Below are 20,694 nucleotides of genomic sequence, written 5' to 3' on the forward strand. Positions count from 1 at the left end.
CATTCTAACAAGACAATTAAATCACCAAATTCAGATGCCTCCATTAGACTGACAAAATAGAGAAACACAAAGGGCCACATTTACCATGTGCAGTTTGCCTCATTAATGTGCACCAAGCGACCGATTCATGAAGACCTTAGCACTGGAACACTCAGTTAAAGGGGCGTGTGCCACATTTCTGCTGGATTTGCTAACATAAATGTGGTGCACAGAGCGAATGTGCAGCAGAACTCCCACTTATGTTTAATCCACGTTTATTAACGGCACATGTATACATGTATACATAGTTTTCATAGTATGAAGGGTGGTATTGCAGGACCCCAACAATTGAACATAAACAGCATTAAGTTATAACAGATTAATAAACTGTAGGAATGTGCTGAGGCGAAGGTCGGAATCGTAGCATGTTGTAGGGATTGCCCTAACCTGTTCCACTGTTAAGAAAACATACTAAAGACTGACAAGGGGGAGACAAACGAATCAAGACAAGACAAGGGCAGGGAAGTAGGGGGAGGGAGGGCGGAGGGGTAGAGCAGATTCCAAGTTGTCTCTCGGACGTTCTCAGCCAAGTGAGCGTAACCAGCGTTTTAGGTAAAGAGATCCTGAAAGGCTGGAATCAACTGATATTCCTCCCAAGGAGCCCAGGCCATAGTTGTTTTGCCCGAATCTGGTGAGTCATCGGCCACCAGCTCCACCATTCTGTGTATAAATCAGAGCTATTGTATCCACTCCACTGTAGTAGGTGGGTGGGGGCTCTTCCAGTGTCGAGGGATCACTGTCCTCGCTGCTGTGAGAAAGTGGCGAAGAAGATACCTTTTTAATGGAGGAGATGGAGCCCGGCAACACCGAGAGAAGAGCAACCTATGGGCTGAACTGTACGGTCTCACAAGAAACCCTGCTGTAGGTGTCAAACACCATTCGCCAAAAGACCTGTATCACCGTGCAACTCCACCAGAGAAGCAGAATGGATTTCACCACCACACCGCAGAAATATTGGTAGAAGAGGGAGTGTGTGAACCCCTCTGGTCGTTAGGCCGGCTGCAGCCACGGGATAGTCCGAAAGAGTGGATGGGTTAGACCTGTCCCTAAGGACACCCACTGTTTGAAAACATTGTTATAATGCCAGTTAGTTAGACGCATGAGCATGGTAGCTGAGTGATATAGTTTGGGATCTGGGAGAGTAGCATAGCTGATCTGACTTGTCCCACCTCCCCATACGGAAGTTTGGAAGGCTGATCGAAGGCTAGTGAAGAAAGAGCGCAGGGGGCGGATCGCTAGTGTTTTTGTATAGGTATAATAAACGGGGCATTACATCCCTGTTGGAGAAAAATCTCCTTACTCAGATGTGATGTGGTTTCAAATTAATGTATAGTACGAGCTGCTCGGTGAATCACTCAGACCTTCACAAGTGTTTGAGAGGATTCCAATTTATTTAGGTTGCAGACAGTTTTTATAGGTTCTTGAGACAAAGGAGCCTACTGAGCATGCTCACATTCCAATATCCTCTGAAAGATGATCAGTGTCCTTGGGGGGATGGTGCTATTCATAGGGATCTTTGTATAGTAAAACATATGTTACACAAAAGAAAATGGATTCCATTCCCTCACATCCCTGTTGAGGACGTTAATCTGCCTGAACCATGACAGTTGCTATTATGGTACCTGGTTAGGTCTAAAAGAGTCTTGTAGTTAAGGTGTAAAGTCGGAATCAATAAAATAGAAACAAAGGGACTCTCAGGAGCATCCAGACACTTTATTGATACCCATCAAAGAGATGTTAAATCCCTACGCACATTTGCCTTTGAGAAAGTATCTAAACCCATCAGAGGAGGGAGCATCAACTCAAAATTACATAATCGGGAGGCATACTGGATATTTAACTTAGAAAATAATTAATGTACCATTATTAGATCCCACATAATGTACTTGCAAATAAATGGTTTCATGTCTATATTAGGTGCATGTCCAGTTTCATACCTCACTTTAGTAACAGAAACGATGAATGTCCCCTTTAGTGACTCTCTGCAAAAATACAAAAAAAAATAAAAATTTTTGATTGGAAGCTTTAACTTATGTATCATATGTCAAAGTCATTTTCCACACAAGTAGGGACGTATTGCTTACAACAATATATGTAATTATCCTGTTCATAATTTTGTTTTTAATATTTTCATGTCTGCGGCTGTTTTTATTGTCTTACGTACTATGCACTAATTTCTACGAAAATGAACCTAATGTACACACAATGATAATTTTTCTTCTTTTTTATCTGTTTCCCTTTATCACAGTTGTATCATTAATATCTATTAACCTCCCGTTATGCTCCCGGAATACCAAGGCAACGTGGACGCAAATTACAACTTACATATCAAGGAAACTTTCAGCCAATGGATTTCCCTGTTTTGGATATGATGGGATTTTCCCACGTACATGGTTAACCCAGAGAACCGGTTACCATAGTGACCCATCACGTGATGTTGCATGTGACCAGCACAGGCAACGCCTCTGTCGACACCTCACACAAGACTCACATGACTTGGCATGTGATCAACACAAGAGACGCCTCCATTGCCCTGGTGATGGGAAGCATCGGGGTTTGACCGGAACAATGGGAAACAAGAAAGGTTCTTTTCTTTCATCACTTGTTTTCAGTGTTTTTTATTTGTTTACTATAATATATTACAATGAAGCTATGTATGTTCTATCTTTTGTAAAAAACCATATGTAAACTTTTGTAACACGGAGTATATGAGGGATATACGTGCACACGTCAGGTAACCACACCCCCTCACAGGTGTATTCATTCCAGATAGTATAAAGCCGAGTGCACGTTATCTTCTCAGATACACCATGATTAAGAACGGCTAGTCCGTTCGAAACGCGTTGGATTTAAGAGGAATATTGAAACCATGCTGTGGATATACGATGTTGACTAAATAAAAGTCTTAAAGTTTCATTGGAACCTGGCTGGACCGTTGAAAGTTTTTTCGTATGCGGTTTCGACCTTAACAAACGAGGTGGAGTCCGTGCCGTTTCCAGAGTACAAGAAGGCTAGAGGTGAGCTGGAACAGTCACTTTTTCTCAGTAAAGTCGGGAGAGGTCTGCTGGGATGTCTAACCGGTACTCCCACTTATGTGCACGGTATTGTGCAGAAAATTGTCGAAAATGCATCATAAATACATGTGCAACAAGTCTGCACACAATTTTTGTGCAAAGACCGACAGAAAACTGTGCAAGACTATTCATAAATCTGGGCCAAAATGTCAAAAATAGTAACAGAAGTCAGCTCACTTGGAGACCTTAGCAGTATAATGGCTTTAGTAACCGTGGTACCACATGTCAGGTGATTCTCTGTATACCCACTGACTCAAAATAAACTAGTGAGTGCCACAATTTTCTTTCTTCTATTTACAATACTTGTATGTGATCTTCTTCTCACTTACTTCTTGCCAAGTACCCAAGTCTTCCATTTACCCAGCTCATACCTTCACTCCAGCCCAGTAATGGTATTGTTGTTTAGTCTGCAGTATCCAGCCAATATACATCTGGTGTGGCGTCAGTCTGTCTGAGATATATAGCGGATTGTTAGCTACTTTTTCTACCTTATCTAAGACATACATATGCATGGGGATTGTGAGAGCAATCCCAATTTCCATGTGAAATGCAAAATATTGGAGTATAACCAAAAGTGAGAATGTCATATGCCAATATTAAATGTTATTTTTTTGCTTCTTGAATTTCCAGCAAGCCTGACCTGAATGCCTGTGATTGGTTGTTCCTTGCCATGTTACTTGCGAGAGTGAGTTCTCACATTTAACTTTGACAGCAATAAGTAAGGATGTCTTAATCGAAAACACATAGTTTGATGCTTTACTAGTCTGTTTTGCCTGTATCCAAGGCTGGTGCCAGCACTGGGCATACCTGGGCAAGTTTCGGTTCCCGGGCCCACATACGGAATACATGGGGGTGAGGGAGGCTGTATCTAATGAATCCATAAGGGTGAGGGAGCTTATTCTTTCGGAATCTGGGGCCGGCCTGCCTGAATCCTCAAAACTACTAAAAGATAGAAGGTACAGAAGCGTTTATTGCAGGGCCGACGGCTGCGCCTGGCTTACCTGGGCAAAAGGCGGCGCCTGGCTCTGGAGCCGTAAAACAGTTCTGTGTGCGCTGCAGGATGCTGGCCTGCTTCTCTGCACTCGTTGCACTGTACGGTTGATGGCAGAAGACTCGGATGAAGACAAGAGAGTGGGAGCCCTAGAAGGACCTGCGGACTGAGGTGAGTATTACTGATTTTTGTTCTTTTTTACTGACCGCATTTAGTCCTTAGGAGTGAGGGGGGCCCGGGCTGCATATTAATTATCCATGGTGGGTGAGGGAGGCTGCATTAAACTAATCCATGGATGGTGAGGGTGCTGTATATAATTAATCGTATTGGCATCCTGAGGACAGCGATAGAGTATAAAGTAGGAGGGGAGATGCAGATTATCATTGTAGCTTCCCTCCAGGGTCCCCTTGAACAGGAGGAATTGTGGGGAAGAAGCACCAATAATAATCCAGTCCTGTCCACACCTTCTACAGTCCTCCTGTAGTTCCAGAAAGTGCTGCTTTAAAATAGCACTTCAGATGGGGGCCTTGAATCACTCATTCTATATGGCAAACTCTTCTATACACCACCAAAGCGCCAATCAGAGCCCTCTGAAAATGCTTTGGAGGCCACCGATTAAGCGGGGAATCTCCCTACAGGTATTTAAAGGGAAAACACCTGAGATCGAAACTTGCTTGGGTGTTACACAGGGTTGTCAGCAGTTGATTACCCTGCCAATGCATGGGATGGGAAGGTGTCGTAAATGTCCTTCTTCATGCAAGTAGCTACCTGGTGAGATATGATCACTTCACTAGGAGGTCTGTAACATGGGAAACTTAGTAATTGCGTTGTGAAGCCACAGACTGGTAAGAGTCACACTAAGAGTCACACTACCAGGAAGTAGAGTTGTCTCAGGCCAGCTGCCTGACACCTTGGGCAAGTCAGGAGACTTCCAGCTGAATCTGCTGTTGACATTAGGCCTGCTGTTCCAGCTCGAATAAAGAACCGTGAGTTGATTTGCACAATGTGTCTCCGTGTGATCCATAGATTAGGCTGCTTCACCATCACGGGCTCCCCATCCTGCTTCAATCAGGGATTCTCATAAAAATCTCAGGGGTTGCCGCAGGTAGAAACCTCTCTCATCAGCCTCGCCTTCTACTTTTCTTGTACACACCACCTGCTGGTGACCTGTTTGGCTGTAGGCCCTTCCTTCGGTCCCAATACCATGCACCTTGACCACAGTGTGCCCAAGGCCGCATAAGCCAGCCACTCCGGTATACTGGGCCTCGGCTGTCTACAGCCACCGAAAAGAGGCTAGGCCCCATTGGGGGAGGTTGCACCTGTGTTTCCTGATGACTGTGCAGCTCCGGTGTAGAACTGAACTGTCATTGGGTAAAAGGCGCCTATTATTACAGCATTACTGCCGTTATAGTAGGTCATGGAGACGGAAGAGGTTGAACACCCCTTTTTCCTTAGGGCCAGTGTCACTTTGTTTTGATAATTGTTTTTGATTAGGCTGTGTAAAATAGCTCTTTTAGGTAGCTGCCCTTCAAAAGGTCACTTCAGGTTGTTTTCTGAAATGAAGCTTGTAAAAATAGAGTTATTTTTTAAAATCTTCCAATATTAATTAATTAATAGTTCTAATAACACCATGCTTGGCACTGTAGGAAGAGATAAAATTAAACCTATAGCTATAATTTTCTTCATTCTTTGTCTTAGTTGTAAATAGACAATCAGGTTGTCTTAACCTTGCCACTCTTTTAAAGTAATGTTGCACAAGAGATTTTGGATTTCTTTTCCTTAAAACATCTTAACATTTTCCATATAGTCAGTATTATTTCTTTTTTATCCTTATTAACTGACTATATGGGAAATTTTGTCACCATTTCTTATTGCGACTTCTGCCATAGTTAATGACTTGTTTAATAAATTTTAAAGGAAATGCAAGAGCCTTTTAATGCTGCAGATTTACAGGCTGTTACAGTGTGCAATGAATACTTTTCCCTTTAATTATATACTAGAATTTCTTGTGCTGCGGTGAGATTACATCTGGCAGCGGGAAGCGAAAAATTAAATGCCTCCAGCAGAGTCCTCATAATAATGTCCCCCGCAAAGCCTCCTTAATAATGTCCACAGCAGAGCCCCCATAATAATGTTCCCAGCAGAACCCCCATAATAATGTCCACCGCACAGCCCCATAGTAATGTCCCCAGTACAGCCCCCATAGTGATGTCCCCAGCACAACCCGCTTAAAAATAATAAACTGTATACCTAGCTAAACTGCTCCCTGCAACTCCCCTTCTCCTTGTGGCTCCAGGTTCTTCTTCCAGAGGCCTCCCGGTAGCATTGGCAGAGGTACATCTGTGCGCTCTGCCCGCACACACATACTATAACATAATCAGCCACGTCATAGTGCGGGCAGTGCGTACAGATGTGCCTCAGCCCATGATTCTGGGAAGCCACAGGAAGGAGAGGATCGACAGAGGTAAGTATAGATAGTAAGTATAGTCCTTTTGCCTGCCCGACAGTTGCGGACCACTGCCCTAAAAGGATTGGGCCTTGGGTCATACCTAGTAATCATAGTTCTGCACGAAATTGAAACTATCCAAGAATAGTTTGGGGGATTTTTACATTGGCAGCGCAGATTTGCAAGATATTCCAATTTCTCCACTGCCTGATTCCTATTACACTTTGATGAAATTAGGGACAAAACAGAGATTTAAGTATTAAATTTTGGATTGTCTTAGAGCTGGACTGTACTATTATTAAGCATGATTTGTCACCTCAAAGAATATATTGCTACTTCTCCCATTTCCTAAAGATGGTTTGCTGGCACCTGAAAGAATTTTAATTGTTCTGCAGGAATAGTAGTCTTGTTCTTCCACTCAGTTTGGACACTTTATAGTGTACTTTATACAATACACTATGGAAATAATAATGCAGCAAGATTCTATAAGCACTTCATAGCGCAATAAAGTCCTTGCAGTACATTACATAAAGTTCTATCATAAAACAAAGGAACCTAAACTAAAAAAAACATCATAGTGAGAAAAGCTAAATTATTCATATGAAACAATGCCTTTGATATTTAGGAACTATTGCTGTTTTGATTTTCTTTGTCTTAGCTAAATTATATGGACACAATGCATAGTTTAGATTTCATGAACAACATCACAGTTAGGGCTTTTTTTGCAATACATAAAAACTGGTGCCATTTGGTTAAGGAAATAAAATACATTTGAATAAAAATGATGCTATTATTTATCCCAAAATTCATACAGGATATTGTGTTTGCCAACTCTACTTGGGAAAACCTTTTGTTCTGAGATTTTTACTTTGAAACGCCTTTTAGCTTCCTTTCCCACTAATAGGCATTTACATGCTCTTAATGTGAAAGTCTCACACGGAGATATATATTACACATCAATGAGGTTGAAGGTACAGTGGGTACAGAAAGTATTCAAACCCCTTGAAATTTTTCACTATTTGTTTCATTGCAGCCAATTGGTATGATCAAAAAAGGTTTTTTTTGCTCATTAATGTACAATCTGCACCCCATCTTGACAAAAAATAAATGAAGTTATATTAGAGATGAGATATTTTTGCTAATTTATAAAACAAGAAAAACTGAAATATCAAATGGTCATAAGTATTCAGACCCTATGCTCAGTATTTAGTAGAAGCACCTTTTGAGCTAGTACAGCCATGAGTTTTCTTAGGAATTAAGTTTTTCAGACCTGCATTTGGGGATCCTCTGCTATTCTTCCTTGCAGATCCTCTCCAGTTCCTTCAGGTTGTATGGTGAACTTTGGTGGGCAGCCATTTTCAAGTCTTTCCAGAGATGCTCAATTGGGTTTAGGTCAGCGCTTTGGCTTTGGCCAGTCAAAATTGGTCACAGAGTTGTTCTAAAGCCACTGCTTTGTCATTTTAGCTGTGTGCTTAGGGTCTTTGTCTTGTTAGAAGGAAAACCTTCAGCCCAGTGTGAAGTCCAGTGATAGTTGACTTTTTGGAACTTCTCCCATCTCCCTACTGCATAACTGGAGCTCATCCACAGTGATCTTGGGGTTCTTCTTTACCTCTCTCACCAAGGCTCTTCTCCCACGATTGCTTCGTTTGGCTGGACAGCCAAGTTGAGGAACAGTTGTGGTTCCATTTAAGTTTTTCCATTTAAGGATTATGGAGGCCACTGTGCTCTTATGAACCTTGAGTGCTGCAGAAATTCTTTTGTAACTTTAGCCAGATCTCGTGTGCTCTAACATGCACTGTGAGATGTGAGGTCTATGACCTTATCAATTGGCTGCATTGAAACTGAGAGTAAAAAATGTAAAGGGTCTGAATATTTTCTGTATCCATACCAAGTCAGTATGTGCTTGAGTACAGTTTTCAAATGAAAACATAGGCAAACATTTTTATTTTTAATACCCTGTCATGGGTAAAAAAAAAAGGGAAAATTTAGTTACTTACTAACATATCCATATCTCTGTTTTTCATTGGCATAATTTTTAAAGAATTTTATAGTAATGTTAGAAAGGTTACACTTTTTCAGAATTAATTTTGATAGGGTACACTTTATTTCTATAGGCGCTTCAGAAGTCCTTTTTCATAGAAATCCACCTCATAAATCACCATAAACCATAGCCCTCAACCTATTCAAAACAACATGTAGAAAGTTTGGTAACCACTCACAAGTTGAAATCCAGTATGTGAGCTGATCACACTTGGGCTTGGAGGGCTGATTTTGCTGGACTACATTATGTTGCATTTGCAAGGCCCCTGTCCTGAGATATTAGAACAGTAAAAACAATTATATACATATTACAATCTACAGCCTTTAAAGAGGACCTGTCATCCATAAAAAAGGCACTAGGAGCTGCTTGCTAAAGTAAGCTGCTCCTAGCGACATCTCAGATGTAGAAACCCTCCGATAAAGCTAGCAGACACTGCCGCGCTGTACAATAGGAACGCCGGACTGAGGCGCTGCTTTTCCCCCAGATTGCCTCTCCCACTCCATAGGCTGGCGGTGTCTGCTGGGCTTCATGCGGCAGTCACTGCCTCCTAATCCCGCCCCCTCATGAATACACTGCATTTTAATGACAACATTTCTGAACTCTTATAATGTTTTCATGAAATTTTATTAACTCTCATGGAGTTAATAAATATATTGTCATTCATATTTTAAAAATATGTATAGTAGGTATATATATATATGTATAATATAAGTAGAATGTTAGTGATACCACAATTATGTATTTTTTTTTTTAATATTTTGCTAGCTTTTGGGAAAAAGTTTTTTTTGTATTTCTTTTCTTATGGGAGTCCTTTTGTTTGTTATCTATTGAGCTGTGTGTGAGTTAGTTTTTTGCGTATTTTTTAAAATAATCTTCAGTTTTCACTCCATATGTTTTACTATACGTGTTGTTACAGATTATGTGCTACAGCTAATGAACAAGCTTTTAGCAGAATACAGCAGCTACAGTAAATCAAGAGGACAAATCTATCTCCTATAATTTGTTTATCATGTATCTCCTATTTATATACCTGTCTACCATTTATCTATAAATCTATATCATCATATTTATCTTTTATCATCAATCTATCTATCATCCATATATCTCCTATAAAATTCTCCTATAGTCCCATATTACTTATTGCCTAACCATACTACTATGTGTAACTACAAAGTGTTATTATTCTGCAGGACTAAAGGAAGCTTCTTTTACCCCTTTAACCTTTTGTCAATGGTTATGTACTTGGCTGAACCCAATCCCCTGCATTGCTGATAACTTCTGTATTACTTGGAGCTCAAATGAGAATCCCATGCTCCAAAATGCAGGGGACTGGAAGTTGGCTGAAGCATCTTGGCATTCCACTCATCTCTATGGACTACCAGGATAGCAGAAGCAGATTATAGTAAGGTCCTTCAACTGCAGAACTGAAAATAAGCAGAAGGAACCAAGAAGCTTAGTTATGATACTGTACAGCCTAGGGCCCATGGTAGTCTTAGCGCACACCAGCAGGATAGTATCTCTGTGGGACTACCTGAGACTATAGTACATAACTGAAATGACCTGACTACGCATTCAAATGGCAAAGATGCCAATAAGTGTCAGTCTGACAGCTGAGTTCTGTAGATACATGTTAACTTCTAAACTTGCTGCATCTCCTTTTCAGGAGTAATTCATAGGTTTCCATTTAGATTATAAATACTGTTAGGAATGCATACCCTTTGAAATCTATCTTAATTAAAGATTAAACATTTTAAAAGCCTAACATTCATAGATAAGGGAAATGCGTTAACATTGACATTTTGATAAAACTTTTATTGATAAGATAGTCAAATTTTTCTTAGTATATAAGCAGTGGTAGGTGTTCAGTTCTACACACAAGTTGAGGTACAACCACCAACATGAAGTGTCTAATTCTCGCTCTCATTTGCCTCCATCTCTCAGAGGGGATTGTTAAGTAAGTACCTCTTATTGTAATTAGTTTATAGTTGTTAATTAAACAACAATAATTTGCCAGAATTTGTAGAATGTGTAACATAAGAATATCTTTACAGCTTATAATCACCTTTGCATTAACCATTTTTACTGTTCCTTTGCTTCATAAATGCAAAATTCTGAAAATTTCTATTTATTCTACATCCTCTACTACTACCTACTATTTTGCTGTTTTCTGAGCAACTGTTTCCCATAGCTGGCTGCCCAACTACTTCTGACATAAACACATTGCTTCAGCTCTCACTGCTTTCCACCTGAGTTCTCTGGTTTAAAGCATAACTAGTGCAGATGGTAATAGTAAACTTTGGAATTGAGGAAACGTTTTTCTTTAATAAAGAAAGTTTACTCAAGTCATCTGGATAAAGGATTTATGAAATTTAGCTTAAAAGGTTAGTTATGCTTCAATGTAGATGGTGACCGAATACACAAAGCCACAACATAGCTTAGCCATACTGTACTGAAATTGAGTTTGAGTATGAAGGAAACCATTTTCCCGGCCTTATTGAGGGAGAGTGCAACACATTGCAGCAGATTTATTAATCTGTTTAAGAAATAATTATGTCATAAGTTGGGTCCAGAATCCCTTTGCCACATTTACAGGGGTTTTAGACAATCTTATGATAAGGGGCATGCACCTCAAAAAATGATGAACAGTTTTAACTTTACAATTTATCAAACTGTATTATAAATAGGAGTGGTAATTAAACTTATATTAACTTGCTCTGCAAAACATCATTCAAAATACTTTCTTAAAGTTTTGCAAACATAACAAAGTACAAGAACATACATAAATGAATAGAAAAAAGGTTTTCATGCACATAGCGACATATCAACTGTCACGCAGGACCATGCAGTATGGGAACACTAAATATACATCCTTGTTCAATGTAGGGTTTATGGATGGAGCAGAAGAAAATAAAGAAGGTCGTGCAAGATTGCAAGTTAAAACTTGTATGAGTATCAGTATATTTAAAAATAAGTGATTTATACACAAAGAAAGAGGGTGGCACACATTGAGGGTGGGGGAATAACAATTACCTAGGCTGATTGCACAGATTAAAAAAAAATAAGCGAAATAGTAATATCTAGTTATTTATTTATTTTCTTTGTGCTATGGAGTTTGATGGCGCTAAAAAAATAAAGATTATTATAAAAGAAAAACTTCTGCCAGTTACTGTTTACTGCCACTGTAACAGGATCCTTTCACTGTCCATATTCTAGAAAATAAAAGTTATCTGACTGAGCAATTCAGGATATATACCCACCAGCAAAAGCAACCCCTTCCTGCTAATGCCCTTTTTCGTTTTGCATTTCTAATTTTTCCCCCTTTATTCCCTTCCTTAAAAATTCATAACTTATTCATTTTTATGTGACAGGTTTCTGTAGGCAGGTGTTTTTTGTCAGCCAAGGGTACAGTACAGATAAGACACAGGTAGAAAAAGCATATAGAAACTTACAGGTGATCTTAACATACAGAGCCATTTTCTCAATGAATCGTGTTATTTACATCCTACTGCTCACAAAATTAATTGTATTATAAACAATGGCTGTTCCCACCTCCCAATTAATAATGCTTTATTTCATACCACAGGAAAAATTATATTTTATGTATTGTTTCCACAATTCCTGTTGGCCTTAATGATAACTTTATAATTTTTAATAATTTTATCATTAGAACCCACTATAATGCATTTTAATATATGCCGAACCCTCCTCCCTGGATAAATTATAACATCTATCTAATCCAACATGAATAAGTACATGTATAATTGTGAATAATTGTAACTATATTTCCCCTACTGTAGGGGAAATATATAGCTTATCCTAAATGAGTTATATACCTTATATACTCGAGTATAAGCCTAGTTTTTCAGAACAATAAATGTGCTGAAAAACCAAAACTCGGCTTATACTCGAGTCAAAAAAATAAATATATCTAAACTCACCTTTCCGGTGAACCCTGTATATCTTCTGTGCGATCTGTCTGGCAGCAGCGGCAGGCTATATACACTGGGGCAGGGTCTGGCAGGCTATATAAACTGGGGAAGGGGCTGGCTGGCTATATACACTGGGGCAGAGCCTGGCTGGCTATATACTGGGGAGAGTGTGACCAATGCATTTCCCACCCTCGGCTTATACTCGAGTCAATAGGTTTTCCCAGTATTTTGTGGTAAAATTAGGGGCCTCGGCTTATACTCGGGTCGGCTTATACTCGAGTATATACAGTACATTAAAGTATTAGTCAATTAACCTAAAGGGTTTCAAATTATACTTAGAATGCTATAAAATCATAGAAGGAAATTATTTCATATAATCAATTTTATTGTTTCAAAGTTTAGTTTCAGGTGACAGGACAGCCTAGTTAAAAACATTGCTTAAAATTTTTCATGTTGAAATTAATGGGTGAGTAACTTTTGAGCTTAAAAAGATTCAAGTGTTAAGATTTGAAAACTTACCTGACAATTCAATCATCCTAATATTTTCTTTTCAGAGTCCCCCTGAAGAGGTTCAAGTCCATGAGAGAGGTGATGAGTGAACATGGTATCAAGGCCCCAAGAGTTGATCCAGCTTCAAAGTATTACAACCAGCTGTCAGTTGCTTATGAGCCTTTGGCAAACTATATGGATGTGAGTATTCGTTAGCTGAAGTTTATTAATATATTGCCAAGCTAAGTTTGTTGTAGATTTTGAATGTCTGTTAGAACATGTTTTATAGATTGATAGAAGTTTGAAAAATTACTTCAGTCAATAATTTTTTTCTGTCTTTATGACTAGATGTCATACTATGGAGAAATCAGCATTGGAACACCACCCCAGAACTTCCTTGTTCTTTTTGACACTGGATCATCTAATTTGTGGGTAGCTTCAACCTACTGCCAGAGCCAGGCATGCAGTAAGTGGCTAGTTGACTTAAAGTATATTTTATAATATAATACATATACAATATACAGTATATAGTATATATATAATAGTATATGTAATATTAGTATTACAATATATTTTATATCATCTTCAAGCATGAGAGTAACTGAATCTAAGGAGCAATAATTTTTTTTATTTCAGAAATAAAAAGAAGTAAAAAAAAAGTAAAGTAAAGCAGCTACTTTATGTCTTGTTTCTGCTCTTTCTCCTACGATGAAAAGTGTATCTGAGTTGTTTGGTTCAGGGAGATGAGGAGGCTAATGATTAACAGTTTCCATACCCAGAGAATATTTACCTTGATAATTCAACTCTTTGAATGTCTGTTAAGAGTTAGATCATCAGGAAGATTATCTGATTTACTAAACTGCTTTAATAAAGAAGAAAGAAAAAGAAGAATTCAGCAATATAGTTATCTAATAAAGTATATTTCAAAGTTTATTACTATCATTTGCTGTACTTATTTATAATATTTTGTTGAGAGTTTAGTTAAGCTTTAAAGTAGAGACTTCATTGTAGCAATACATTAGTTAATACATAATGGAACTGTGTAATATCTTAGACAATTTTCCTTTGGTGGTCTCTCTTACAATGTAACAATTACAGAAAATGGAAATGCACTTAAGATTAACCACCTGTAAGTTTTAGTAACTTTTATTCAGCTTTTCATTTTGCTAGAACTACTTACATTACTGAAATATATACCATCACCACAACAACATCATAATTACCTACAGTTCATCATTCAAAGCTTCTAATGCATTTGCTTATGTATTCAATGCAGGGCAATGTTTTTCCATATATTAAGGAAGTTGTGTAATCTATACTTCTTTATGGTATAATAGGCAAACATAATCTCATTTTTTTAAGGTAATAATATTTTGATGCTTTAGTGACCCACATATAAACATTGTGAAATCAATGGCCTATGTGTAAATATTTTTCTAGCCAACCATCCTCTGTTCAACCCAAGTCAGTCTTCCACCTATACTTCCAACAACCAGCAATTTTCTCTGCAGTACGGAACTGGAAGCTTGACTGGAATCCTGGGATACGACACTGTCACCGTATGTCGCTATTTCACATTCTATCATTGCAGTATCTAAAATTAATTATTATCTAATACAGTGGTAGATAAAGAGATTGTCCATTAGTCACATAAAATTCTTACTGCGTACTAAATCTTTATATATCTTTAAATTTACTATAATTTTTGATGTCATAGTTGCCCAGTTTCACATCCCCTCAAATATGGGAGTATATAAGTAATTTGTAGTTACTAATAATGGAGTGTATAACTAATTTCACTTGTTTTTCCGAAATTTTTTTTGTCTATGATTTTTGGTGTTGGCATCTTGCATGAGCTCTACTAACAGTATTTAGTGATTTATCTTTACAGCCGTCTAAAGGCAATAGATAGCAATGGTCTTGAGCTATCTCAATGAAATCTAAAGAGAGATTTATAGTCATGCTTTATGCAGATAGGCGATGTAAGCAAGTTAATACATTGGAGGGAATTTATCCCTGCCCAGTTGGATTTTGAGATAGGGCTGTGAAAAATCACAATGGCTGTCCTTTATCTGCTGCTTAGAAAAGCCCTGCAGAATTAGCAAGTGTCAGTCTATTATTACACCTAGTGGCCAGACTGAGAATGGAATTGGAAAATTGGAAATTTTCTGGTGACACCTTTCTTTCCAAGATGCAATCTATATATGTGTAATATCTTCTGACAAGCAGCGGTAACAAATTTCTGTGACTATTAAAGACAGTCACAACTGTTGATAAATGCATGATGCTAAACCTTCTATTAATGAAACTTTATAAAATTGTAATAGATATTAAACATTTAAAGTACAAGTATAATTCTACTTAATATAGTTAATTGAATGTGAAATTTCTTTGTAACCGTATCTAAACATCTAAACATTCTCTGATTTCTCATAGATCCAAAATATAGCTATCTCTCAGGCAGAGTTTGGTTTGAGTGAGACAGAGCCTGGAACCAACTTTGTCTACGCTCAGTTTGATGGCATTCTAGGTCTAGCTTATCCATCTATTGCTGAAGGAGGAGCCACTACTGTGATGCAGGAAATGATCCAACAGAATCTCATTAATGAACCCCTGTTTGGTTTCTACCTTAGCGGGTAATATTTTATGCTTTAGGAATTGTCATTTCATGTCAATAAGCAGAACATAAATTAATTATAACTATCTTCTATTTGCAGACAGGAAAGCACTCAGAATGGTGGCGAAGTAGCTTTTGGAGGAGTTGATCAAAACTACTACTCAGGACAAATCTACTGGACTCCTGTCACCTCTGAAACATACTGGCAAATTGGAATCCAAGGGTAGGTACTTAAGCCATATTATTGAATTAAAATGGACACGGCACATTGTTGTAAACCACTTTGCTATACTTTTTATAGATAATTTTTTGATTGCTAATGGTCTAAACGTATGTCCTTTAGGTTCTCCATCAATGGACAAGCTACTGGATGGTGTAGCCAAGGTTGTCAGGGTATCGTAGACACTGGAACTTCCCTGTTGACTGCCCCTCAAAGTGTCTTCTCCAGCCTCATGCAATCCATTGGTGCACAAGAAGATCAGAATGGACAGGTAAGTGTACCTGGGGCTTAGATGGGGGATGCTAAAGATTAGCAAAAATAAATTTCTTTTATGCTTTTATAAATTGTAATGATGATTCTTCTTACAGTATGCTGTCAGCTGTAGCAACATTCAGAGTCTTCCAACAATTAGTTTTACAATTAGTGGAGTTTCTTTTCCACTTCCTCCATCTGCCTACGTTCTTCAGGTAATTTTATTTCTTAAAAGACTGTGTTTTGTGTGACAAAAAAAATTATTTTATTAATATTTGTTATGGTTTCATATCTTCAGAACAACGGATACTGCACCATTGGTATTATGCCAACTTACCTGCCTTCCCAGAATGGACAGCCACTATGGATCCTTGGTGATGTCTTCCTTAGGGAATACTACTCTGTATATGATCTTGGCAACAATCAAGTTGGTTTTGCTACTGCTGCATAAAACTCTATCCTCATGTCATCCGTGAGCTTGATTTGCCTCGATCCAATTAATATTGGAAAATATTTCAGTAGTTTGAAGTGCCATCAATAAAAGTAGTATAATCAACTCAATGTTTGTTGTATGTTTGTAACAGTTTACATTTTCATGAAAATTCTAATATTCTAAACCCCGAGGTTACTTTTATAGTGCAACTTGAAAGCATAGAGTTTTAAGTGTATTTGCATGCATCATTTTGGTGAAACACCCCTGAAGTATGTGTTCATTTTAGGCTACAACATGTGCCGATGGAAGATATATGAAATTGATCATTACTAGATTTCAATGTTAACTCAATGTCAACCCCCTTGTTTTCAATAATTTTCAAGCCTGCATAAGAAATCGGTAACCTGTTTATATGCCAGGGCCCAGAAAAAAAAGGGTAGATCATTTTCTAACAACTTAATTCATAAAAGTTCTAGATTTGGAATCGATTTGCTCTGAAAAATGTTTGCTCCAGAAAATACATAGTGATAACACATGTTCTAGTACTGAACTTTATTATGATCTTAATAACAGATAACTATAGTATATATAACATTTCCACCATTGCATCCATTCTTCTCAGAATTATTTAATACAGTTTACCCAGTCTCACTAAACTGCAGTATATATACAATCTTTTTTTTTGGAATCAAAACTAGAGATGGGCGAATTTTTAAAAAAATCGATTTGCCAAGTTCGCCAAATTTTCTGACAACATTCGATTCGACTCAAATCGAATCATGGTAAATCACGGTGAAAAACAGGATTTCCTGGCTGCAGAGAGCTGTACGATGTTGTACAACGTTGTGCTATGCTCAAATATGCTTAGGGAGCGTGGTTTGGTCTTCAAACAATGCTGTGTTTTAGTATGACATGCACAAGACAGCTGCGGCTCTTAGAATCGCTTCACTCTTCAATTCCATGGGCACTTACAGGGGCCTACTTGACCAAATAAGTGAAGTGGGAACACAGCTTGACAAGGTAACATCTGTGCCAGCTAGAAAAGACTGAGCTTAGGGCCAATATCCCACTATAACATCAAAAAGTGCACTCTTTTTACACTGACATCAGATGATTCCATAGATTATGACAGAACCTGTTCTGTTAAACGCTGATACATTTAGCAACCCCCCAAAAGAGTGCAGAGGGTGTTGGCTGTAATTTTGCATTGACGTCACTGATCATTTTGCCCTTCTTTTCATCTTTCAGTGTCTGCTTTCAATTGGTCAATAATGCATCAGTATTACTAAAGCCAAAAACAAACAGGAGTTGATCCAAAACAGAGATGACCAGTAAATGGGATATTTGCATGTCCTCTGTGTTCTGTATCCACTCCTGCTTTTGGCTATTTGGCTTTTGGCTATATGTTGATTTGACACAGATTCTTGATATCAACTGTAGCAACAAAAAGAATTAAAATTTGGGAATACAGAACCCCAAAAACTGACACCCTGGACTTTGAACAAAAATCACTCCATTATTTAGTCAGAGTACAAACAGCTAGATGCTAGAGGCAGCACATGCAGTGTGAAATGACGGGATTGCAAATGACCGTCTGTTTTTATAGGGCTGTGACATCAGCCTGCCGGTCGCTAATTGGCTTACATGTCTGCACATGTAATGGAGGGTATTCCTTTCTTCTTCCCAGAGTTCTCTGTCCCATGTAACATGTTGTGCTTGCGGCCATTTTGCTAATAAAGGGGAAAAAAAAATTTGTTTTCACGAATCACCGTAAACTTCGGATTTGTGCAGAACCGAAGTTTTCCTGAAATTCGAAACTCATTCCACTTCGTTAGAATCGATTCGCCCATCTCTAATCAAAAATTTTTATTGTGGTTTTTTAACATTTTTACAGACACATTGTTAAAGGAAAACCAAAACAGTAAACATCCCAATCCCCCCTTCCTCTTCCCTACAGCAAACAGATAGGAGCCTGATTTTTGTCATTGCACAAGGACCAATTGTCCGATCCGTACAAAGCATATCCAGAGAGTAAGTGACCTAGTATCATTCACACCTGGGACGGCAAGAGTCGGGGCGCACTCCTATTTTATGGAGTAAACTTGGTGTTTTAAACCTCCTATGCAGGAGCTGAATCTGTGATAATCGCTGGGCCTCTGATGGAGACAATAATGGTATCCTACTAGGACCGCTTCGCATTGGGTTTGGGAGATTTCCCCTATATCTGCCTCGCATTTTTCTTTTATAGTGAGGGGATATTCTTTTAGGTACTCCTCCAAGAGACTAGAGTAAAAATTAGATATAACTCCCCTATTTACACCCCCTCCCACTGCTAGTTTTAATACTCAGTGACTTGAGGTTTGGATAACTCCATCTCTGATTGTCTTTTCATATGCATGCCGTAATTGGAGAAATTTATAAAACTCTGTATGCGGTAGTTTAAAGGTTTCCTGCACCTGTTTAAAGGATTAAAAACGTTCCCATCCAGTGATTGATGAAGGAACCATATCCCTTTACTCACCCGCGGTGAGAACCCCATCTAATCTGAAAACCTCTGGAGCTGTGGGTCATACCAAATAGGAAAATATTCACTGTGACCTTGGATCCCCAAGATTTTTAATCTTGGACCAGGCCTTAGACAATATAGCCAAAGTCCGGCACCTTAATCCCCCAGTTGTACCTGTTCTCACTGCTTCAACTGCTGCAATTGGCGGTATCATTCCAGTCATTAAGGACACCAATCTCTCGCTGGGCCCCGCTCCGTCTAGATTCTGCACCCATCTCCTTAACTGTTGTGCCTGTGTCGCTAGAAAATAGATCCATGGATTGGATATAGCCAGTTCCCCACTATGTTTGGCCCTCTGTAAGGTCTCTATTTTAATCATAGGATGCCCCTTCTTCCATAGCAGTTCTTGGAACATACTTTGTATACTATAAAATACCCTAAATGGTATCCATATAGGTGTATTATGAAGAATGCGCTCTCTTCCACCTCTACACGTACACAGAGGTGTGCCTCCTGGACCGGTCATGTAATCTTGTTCCCATATGAGCGGATCACATGGTTGGATCTATGGCGTTACATGAGACACTCGAGACCGCATGCGCCGCATACTACCGCAGCAGTTATCTTCACCTGTGACCCTATATTCCTATTGGGTCTAGGTATTTATATAGTTTCCCCTCCCACTAGTGTAATATTCCCCGTGAAAAAGGCGACGATGCTGAAACGTGTGTCAGGGTTGCGATCACTGGTGTGCTCCTGACATGGGTATGCATTAATTGATCTTTATACTTGTCATTTTGCACTGGCACTTTACTTATACTGAGGTATTTTGTACTGTGGTACATTAGACCAATGTTGATTTAAAGGGGTATTCTGGGAATATGAACGTCTGATACAAAAACCCATGATGATATAAATAAATGAATATAACCAATCTCAATGTCAGTAAAATGGTGCTCACAAAATGGAGCTTAAATAGTTGGATTTTATGATTCACAAAATTTTATGACCTCTCTATAGTAGGTGAAGTTATAACCAAGATGGCTAGATTTTCTTGCTCTGTTACCATAGTAATGATGTGTAACTGCCATCATGGCACATCAACAAATCACTGGCCATACTGGATGCACTGCCACCAACTGACTACAGCCAAACATAGTGGTGATCACTTGACCTGTCCAGACAGGTGCAGGACATGTAATGTGGACATGTGACCAGCGGCCATCTTCCGTCCTGTGTCTTCTCCACGCAGAGGAAATTCTTCATTACAGTGTATGTCACCAGCATTTTTCTGCTAATGGGTGCTGCATATGCCTTATAATGACTTTTTTGCATTGTTATTCCATCTTTTTAACCATGTCATTTTTAACAATACATTTATTTGTGCTATCTTGTGATTGGCCAATGTGACTAATTTTTATTCATAGCACATCAGTCAGCTGCATATGTCTTGTTCTGTTCTTTTTCTGAATACAGCCCTTTGTGTTTTTCATGATATATATTTTATGTATTAATAAAGAAATTTTAGAAATTTTTCAGTATTTGGCTATTTTCCTGCCCAGCTAATTAATTGTAGCTTGACTATTCACTTTAGGTGGAGCCACAGTGATTGTCATAGTGGTTTTGTTGCATGTTGGATAATATAAAGCAGCTGAGG

General features: G+C 38.6%; 1 protein-coding gene across 1 annotated transcript; it reads left to right on the forward strand.

Annotated features, from left to right (window-relative positions):
• The first annotated feature begins 10,416 nt into the window (after positions 1-10,416).
• LOC140118905 (gastricsin-like) lies at positions 10,417-16,654 on the forward strand. Its single transcript, XM_072137349.1, has 9 exons — positions 10,417-10,545; positions 13,075-13,210; positions 13,358-13,475; positions 14,450-14,568; positions 15,446-15,645; positions 15,727-15,849; positions 15,970-16,117; positions 16,215-16,313; positions 16,397-16,654. The coding sequence occupies exons 1-9, from the start codon at positions 10,490-10,492 to the stop codon at positions 16,547-16,549; spliced, it is 1,152 nt and encodes a 383-aa protein (XP_071993450.1). The 5' UTR covers positions 10,417-10,489; the 3' UTR covers positions 16,550-16,654.
• The last annotated feature ends 4,040 nt before the right edge of the window (positions 16,655-20,694 follow it).

The sequence above is a fragment of the Engystomops pustulosus genome, chromosome 2, assembly GCF_040894005.1.
Source record: "Engystomops pustulosus chromosome 2, aEngPut4.maternal, whole genome shotgun sequence".
In the NCBI taxonomy this organism is placed as follows: Eukaryota; Metazoa; Chordata; class Amphibia; order Anura; family Leptodactylidae; genus Engystomops; species Engystomops pustulosus.

Excerpts from the sequence above, each read along its gene's own strand:
- LOC140118905 (XM_072137349.1), top strand. The coding sequence starts at position 10,490 with ATGAAGTGTCTAATTCTCGCTCTCATTTGCCTCCATCTCTCAGAGGGG. Across the intron at positions 13,476-14,449 it reads CTGCCAGAGCCAGGCATGCA|CCAACCATCCTCTGTTCAAC; the intron begins GTAAGTGGCTAG and ends ATATTTTTCTAG. Across the intron at positions 14,569-15,445 it reads TGGGATACGACACTGTCACC|ATCCAAAATATAGCTATCTC; the intron begins GTATGTCGCTAT and ends GATTTCTCATAG.